Source organism: Nicotiana attenuata, unplaced genomic scaffold (genome assembly GCF_001879085.1).
Source record: "Nicotiana attenuata strain UT unplaced genomic scaffold, NIATTr2, whole genome shotgun sequence".
In the NCBI taxonomy this organism is placed as follows: domain Eukaryota; kingdom Viridiplantae; phylum Streptophyta; class Magnoliopsida; order Solanales; family Solanaceae; genus Nicotiana; species Nicotiana attenuata.
The window spans coordinates 132,241-139,663 of record NW_017671144.1 but is presented as its reverse complement, the minus strand read 5'-3'; the positions used below and the strand labels follow the sequence as shown (position 1 = coordinate 139,663).

General features: G+C 40.6%; 1 protein-coding gene and 1 pseudogene across 1 annotated transcript; both read right to left on the bottom strand.

Moving 5' to 3' along the window:
- Nucleotides 1-6: 6 nt before the first annotated feature.
- On the bottom strand, nucleotides 7-2,412 carry LOC109206224 (annotated as a pseudogene).
- A 1,021-nt stretch (nucleotides 2,413-3,433) lies between these two features.
- LOC109206221 (myosin-9-like) lies at nucleotides 3,434-5,102 on the bottom strand. The gene is given in 2 exon segments (XM_019369024.1): nucleotides 3,434-3,789; nucleotides 3,791-5,102. Coding segments are annotated over 2 exon segments (1,668 nt in total).
- Nucleotides 5,103-7,423: the final 2,321 nt, after the last annotated feature.

Below are 7,423 nucleotides of genomic sequence, written 5' to 3'. Positions count from 1 at the left end.
GGCGGCGGCAGAGGCAGAGGCGGTGGAGCAGCGTGGAGGAGACGGGCGGCTCTACCGGAGATTGTCGGCTTTGGGTGCTACAAAAGGGTCGGTAACTGAAACAATAAATGAGTACATGAGAGAAGGCAGAGTAGTGAAGAAGTATGAACTGGAGAAATGCATAAAGGAGCTGCGTAAATATAAAAGATACCAACATGCCCTTGAGGTCTACTCTCTCGAATCTCCTAATTATTACCTCAACCCCCTTTTGAACTTCACCAGGTTTTACTAATGTGTCTTACAGGTTCAGTGTTTACCAAGAATTTTCTTAGTCTGGTCAGAGACTTGTATGTCAGCGTAGCTGTTTTTTTTAATGACTGAAAAATTCGGCAAAACTTGGGGATAATGGGTGGGCCTCTAGCCTTCTCCACTTAAATACCAAGCTTAGTTCGCATGGCGCAGAGCTCAAAGCTGTGATCTAAGTCCACAAGTCCGTCGACCTTTGCAACTTGATAAGCCCTGTAGGCTTGTATTTATAAAGTTCAGTTGATAAGAAGGTCAAAGGATGATTGTATTGAATCTGATAACAAGCCTTAAATACATAAATTACAACAAACTAGAGCTAAAGTAAAGTTTACTATCTGCTACGGAAGCTCCTATATAATAGGAACTAATATCTACTCCTAAAGATGCTCCAAATTATGAGGAGACTTATTCAAACTGTACCAATCTGTAACAAGAGATAAAGAAGATAATATTGTATGACTTAGTCAAGATAATCATAAGATAAGATGGTTAATACACCCCCTCAAGTTAGGCATGGTGCAACAATGTCTAACTTGGAACGACACCTAGCAAAGGCTGGTTTAGGTAGTGGCTTGGTGAAGGTATCAGCAAGTTGATCACAAGCATAAGTATGCTTAACATGAACTTGATGAGCTTGCACTTGGTCTCGGACATGTGCGAAAACTACAGCAACATGTTTCATGCGGGTATGAAATACTTGGTTGTGAGATACATAAGTAACTCCAACATTATCACAGAAGATTGTTGGCGTCTTCGGAATGGTGACATGTAACTCACGGAGTAAGTTTCGCACCCAAGTGAGCTCCGAAAGTGCATTGGCAACTGATTTGTACTCTGCTTCGGTGGATGAGCGAGCCACGGCATGTTGCTTTTTTGATAACCAGCTGACTGGATTAGGACCAAAGAAAACGATATAACCTGATGTAGATATTCTGTCATTCGGGTTGCCTGCCCAATCGGCATCATCATACATATACAGATTAGATTCTGAGCCGCGAAGGATGCGAATACATGAACGTGCTGTTTCTTTGAGATACCGTAGTACTCTTTTAACCGCTTCCAATGTTCATCAGTCGGAGCATGCATAAATTGCGATAATTTATTGACTGCATAAGATATATCAGGCCGAGTGAAGGACAAATACTGCAATTTGCCAAGGGTGCGTCGGTAGCGCGTTGCATCAGTAGGGGGGGAACCATCGACTACCCGAAGCGGTTGACTGGAACACATAGGAGTAGAAACACCTTTACAATTATCCATATCCATTTCGGAAAGAATGTCCAAAATATATTTGGATTGAGAGAGAATGAGACCATCTGGTACTTGCTTAACTTCAACACCCAAGAAATAATTTAAATGGCCAAGATCCTTCCATGCAAATCGATCTGCCAAGGAACTGATAACAGATTTAATCAATAGTGAATGATTTTCAGTGACCAAAATATCATCAACATAGACGAGCACATAAATAGTTGCAGCCAAATGCGTCAATACAAATAAAGAGGTGTCAGATTGACATTTAACAAAGCCCATCTTCTATAAATGTTCACGCAAAGCAGTATACCAAGCTCGGGGGGCTTGTTTTGAGGCCATAAATAACCTTTTTCAGTTTGCAAACATGGTATGGAAATTGGGGATTAACAAAGCCTCGGGGTTGAGACAAAAACTTCTTCATCCAATTTCCCTTGCAGGAAAGCATTATTGACATCAAGCTGATGGATTGGCGGTCTGTGTTGCACGGCTATTGATAGCACTAGCCTTACCGTTATTGGTTTAACAACGGGACTGAATGTCTCATGAAAATCTAAGCCAGGACGCTCCATGAACCCTTTTGCAACTAGACGAGCTTTGTAATGTTCTATGGAACCATCCACTTTCCGTTTGATTCAGTACAACCATTTGCAGTCCACAACATTTGTGGATGGATCTCGCCGTACCAATTCCCAAGTCTGATTTTTCATCAAAGCATCATATTCATCTTTCATTGCTTGTCTCCACTCTTCATATTTGTCAGCTTGTTTGAGTGTTATAGGCGTAGGAGACAAATGGGTCAGAAAAGAGAATGTTCTTTTGCGCTTGAAAATATTGTTCTGGGACCTGGTTATAATGCGAGTTGATTCTGGTGGTATTGCAGGGGAGGGATCAATTGTAGATGGGTTTGTGGTATTTAGACTCTCAGAGGGTGCCGAAGTGGAGGTTGGAGGAGGGGCTTCTCTGGTGGTTGATAATGGTTGTTGGGATGGCATGTTGCTGGCTGTGGTTCTGCGTCTCTGATATGTTAGCAAAGTAGGAGGTTGTTGCTTATTTGTAGCAGTATTTTGTGAAGGAGAAAGTGCGAGGAGTTGCAAAGAAGAAGGAGCAGGGAGTTGTGTATTACCTGAATTCTCTGTAGCTGCTGGTACTTGGCTGTTGCTGTTGGAGTGAATATCTCTATTGGAATTAGTAGAATGTTGAAAGTTGGACTCTAAAAAGACCGGAATAAGCGATGGGATAGAGGGAGGTGGAATTTGAGTTGTATTTGGACTGTCCTCTTTTGAGTTAACCACTTTCCAACATACTTTGGAAGCATTTTTTTGTAAATGTATGAACATTTTTTTAAAAGGGAATTTTTTTTCAAAAAATTGAACATCACGACTTACGAAAATTTTAGACTGTGCCGGGTCAAAGCAGATATGAGCGTGGTGAGTGTGAGAAATACCTAAATACACACAGGGGGTGGATCTAGGTTCAAGTTTATTTTTGGTGTATTGGTCAACAAAAACGCAATAATATAATTTTTATCTAGTGATAAAACAGGTGATGGTTCGCATAAATCACTAAAAACAATCTGAAGAGGCATATTACTGGACAAAGTGAGTCGTATGGCAAACGATGCGCTTTATTAGAAGAACAAGCATTACGAAATTCAAATTTTTCCTTGGTAGCAACAGGTAAAGAAAACTTCTTCAAAAGGAAATTTAAAATTGTAGAATGTGGATGACCCAATCGACAATGCCAGAGGTGAAGTGGGGCTTTAATGGAGACAAGGCTGACTGATGGTGATGCGGGTTGCAGATGCGGCCATTCATAGAGTCCATTTTTATTCCGGCCTTGTACCAACGGCTTCAGAGTATGCAGGTCCTTCAGAACAAAAGTAAAAGGAAAAAATTCAATCGTTCTCAATACCTTCCAGTCTCTGTTGAGTGGCATTCAATTCATTACGCAGGACCTCAAGCAGGTTTTCTGTTTCAGCTAGTTTTTCAACTGAATTCGTGTAGACATCCTCTAAGTTTTTCTTCTCCTCTGTCACATTGTTCAGGCATTGACTCAATTCCTTTTCTTTCTCCTTGGTCTCCTCCAGAGCAACCTCAAGGCTTGATGATTTCATTTGGAAAGCCTCTACTTCTGCTTCAAGTTCAGATGCCCTGTCAGCGTGCTTCTTAGATTCTGCTTCTGCCGCCACACATTTGTTCTCTAATGTGCTTATTTGTTCTTCAAGCTCCTGAATCCTATATTTTCCGTTTCGAGCATAACTCCAAGTCATTGACCTTTTTGCCTGCGTCCTCTACTTTCGAGTGGGATGCAAGCATCAAGTCCTCTAATTCACGGCTGCGTTGATCAGTGATATTGGCCCGACCCTCATGCTCAGTGCACTTCTCAGCGACAGTCTTAAGTTCCGCTTCAAGTTCTAAATTACGAGCAGTTGATTTGACCAACTCAGAATCCAAATGAGCTATCTTCTCCTCGTACTCCTGCAATTTAGTATCCAGCTGTTTCCTTTCTTCCAGGGTCTTCTCAAGAATGGCATTTAGTTCAGAAACTCTCCCAGAGAACTCCTCTAGTTCCCTCTTAGTATCATTGCTTTTCAGTTCCACCAGATTTATTTGTTGTTCTAGCTCCACATTCTTTTCTTCAGCTGCAATACAGCGTTTTTCCATTTCTCCAAGTTGCAATTTTGCTTCTTCTACCGCAGTGTTGGAGACTTGTAACATGTCCTCAAGCTCAACATGTTTCTGGTTGGCAGTAGTTATGGCATTTCCAGATTCATGGTGAAGCTCTTCCAATGATTTCAGCTTCTGTTCTAGCTCCGCACTGTTTGCTAAAGCTTGAGAAAGAAGAGAATCTGCTTTGCTGAAATTCTCATCTGAAAGCTGCAATTTCACCTCTAGATCACCACATAATTCCTTCATCTGGACCACAGTGTTGTTTAGCTCGGCTACAGCAGCTTCAAGTGCTACTTTCTCTGTAGATAGTTTGGCCAGCTCCTCCTGCGACACTGAGAGTTGTGTCTCCTGGCTTTTCAGTTTAGCATCGTATTGTTCCTTTAAATCTACTTCCTCCTGAAGCTTCAACTTTATGTCTTCCAACTCAGATGCTTTAGCTTGAAGATCTTCTTTAGTGGATGATAATAGAAGCTCAAGAGCCGAAAAATCCTCTTTTACCCGAGATTCAGAAGCTTTTCTAATGTCCAACTCTTGGCTTAATTCATCTATAAGAGCTTCTTTTGATGCAAGTTTATTCTCAATATCTTGTGCTTGTGATTTTGAGATCTCTAGCTCTCCTTGAACTTTAGAAAGCTCTGAAGTTGTACACGTGAGCGCTTCTTCAACCTTCTGATTTTCAGCAATCTTTTCATTTAGGCCCTTGAGTTCTTCTTGTAAAGAAGCCATCTGGTCTTCATATTCTTTTGCACTCTGCTTCGACAACTCCAGCAATCTCTCAAACTCCAGGGCCCTCGTCGTCTCTGATTCTGCAAGTGAGCCACTTTGTTTGTGCAACTCCTCAAACTTTTTAGCCTCACCTGCAGAAGTCAGCAGCTCTTGTTCGAGCTCTTCCATCTTTTTNAAGATCAATTTCCGGTAAATGATATAGCGGCTATTGTTATTGCCGCCAATGCTGTTTTTTATTGCCGCTAAAGGTCCTTTTTGTAGTAGTGCATCTTAAGGGATTGAGTCCGTTTTCTTTTCTTTTATGTTTTGGTGAAAATAGTAGTAATGAATAAAAATGGGGTTTCAAGCATGCTTCACTTGGTACCAACATATTTACCTATGATCGTATGGTTAAAAACAAGTTGTTGGCAGAAAATAGCTCTAGTTGTGACTCTTTTGACTCTTGCGTTGACTTAAACAGTCATCAAGTAGTTCAAATCGAGCCATTTGTGATTCTCAATCGTAGCTAGGGTTGTTGTGGGCCCTCGACTCTGTTCTCTTTAGCAATCCAGAAGCATGAGAGGTGAGATGATTAGTTACAAGTCCAAGTACCTGTGCTAATAGTCTAGAACTTGCCCTGAATGTTTGTCTAGGCGAAATTCTAGGTGTAGCTTGGCTTGAGAAATGATCCTATGCTCTCCTTGATCCAAATTGAACTTTGAAATCTTCCATAGCCTACCAATGTAATATCCCTAGTCAAACCCTTCAATCCGGAGCCCTTTTTCTTTCAATAATCACGTTACAAGCCTTTATCCGTTCTGTAATGATCCTCTCTTGGCACCCGATCTTTCCTTAGCATTCTTGAGAAACAATTGGCAAAAACATAAGTTTGGGGGAGAGAAGAGGAGTTTGAAGTGATGAAAGGTACAAAGAAGAGAAAGAAATAAAGAAAAGGGAAGTCAAAGAAAAGAAAAAAAGAACAAAAAGAAACATGCCAAAAAAAAGTGAATAAAGTGAAGAGTTGAAGGGAATCCAAAAGAAAATAAGGTGGAAGTCTGTAGTAAAGAGAAAAGGAGAAAAATGAATGTCTTTATCAAGAAAGAGTGATGTTACGTTCCTCTAGTTCCCCCGAGGAAGAAGAAAATGACTCAAAGAGTCGAGAAAGTATGAGCCAAAAAGAGAAAATGGAGTGCTTAAGGAAAGATGAAACCATTCTATTCCAACTAGTCCTAGCTTGGTCCAAAAGCCTTTATTACATCTCGCAAAACCCCTACATGATTTCAAGTTGAGTGAGCTTATATTAGTGGTGATTTACATAAGGAACAAGCTTATGGTACTCAAAGCCAGACTTGTGACATTCTTTTGAGATAGATGAGCGAACTTTTCACTATCCTTGTTTCAAGTGTTACATTTTGAAGTGAGATTTGCTAATGGAGAGTAGAAGAGGAGGAGTTTGGGATCCACAATGACATACATGAAAGAGCGAGCTTCCTTGATGAATAGAGTCAACTCTTGATGCTTTAGTGTCACACTAGAACTATTGTACTCAAAAAGTCAAATCATTGCATTGTTGATAATTCATATATGTTGTGGCTAATTGTTGGTCCCAATTGATGTATGACAGATTCACCTTAGGCCAACTGAAATATCCCTTTTTCTAGTGGAGGTGGGAATTGCCTTATTTGCTTGAGGACAAGTAAAAGCTTAAGTTTTGGGGAGTTGATAAGTAGGGAAATTGGCCGCTTATTTGCTCTCTTTTACTTGTGTTTTAGCTCAAAAATGCTTAAAGGTATTCCCGGAAACTAACGAAATGTGCTTACTTGCAGGAATATTGGGAAACGAGCCAAATAAGTCAAAATCAACTCATAAAGGAGTCAAAAGTGAACAAGAGCCAAAACTGGGCAAAGAGGCTAGCAGTGTGGACCACACAATTTTGAGTGCGACCGCAGAATGAGATTTAGAAAGGAGGTTTTAGCCAGCTCAGATAGTGCGGACCGCACCAAAAATGTGCGGCCACAGGAGATTAAGTGACGCCACAATCATTATTATGCGGTCCACAATATTGAAGAATCATAGAGTTGTTCCAAAACAAAAAGTTGAAGTGTGCGAACTGCAGCACTTTTGTGCGGCCACACCTACTTTTATGTGGACCGCAGAAGCCTAGCGTTCCAAGCCCAAAATTTCCAAGACATCAGACCGCACCAGAATTGTGCGGCTGCAGAAGCCCATTTCGAAAACGCATCAGAATTATGCGGCCGCATAACCTCCGTAGGGGCATTTTTGTTAGATATTTTCAGCTTAGCATAAATATAACTTTTTGTTATTTTTAGGTTAAGTTTAGTTTGTAGAGGTGCACCTGAGCAGTTTTCTTTACTTCTTAGAGTAAATTTGTATTTGATTGACTTCTTAATAGTAGATTGTGTTTGTTTAATCAATGATTATGCATTCTACCTTAATTTCTTCATTTTTCATGAGTAGCTAAACTTTAGCTAGGGTTATGGCTCAACCCT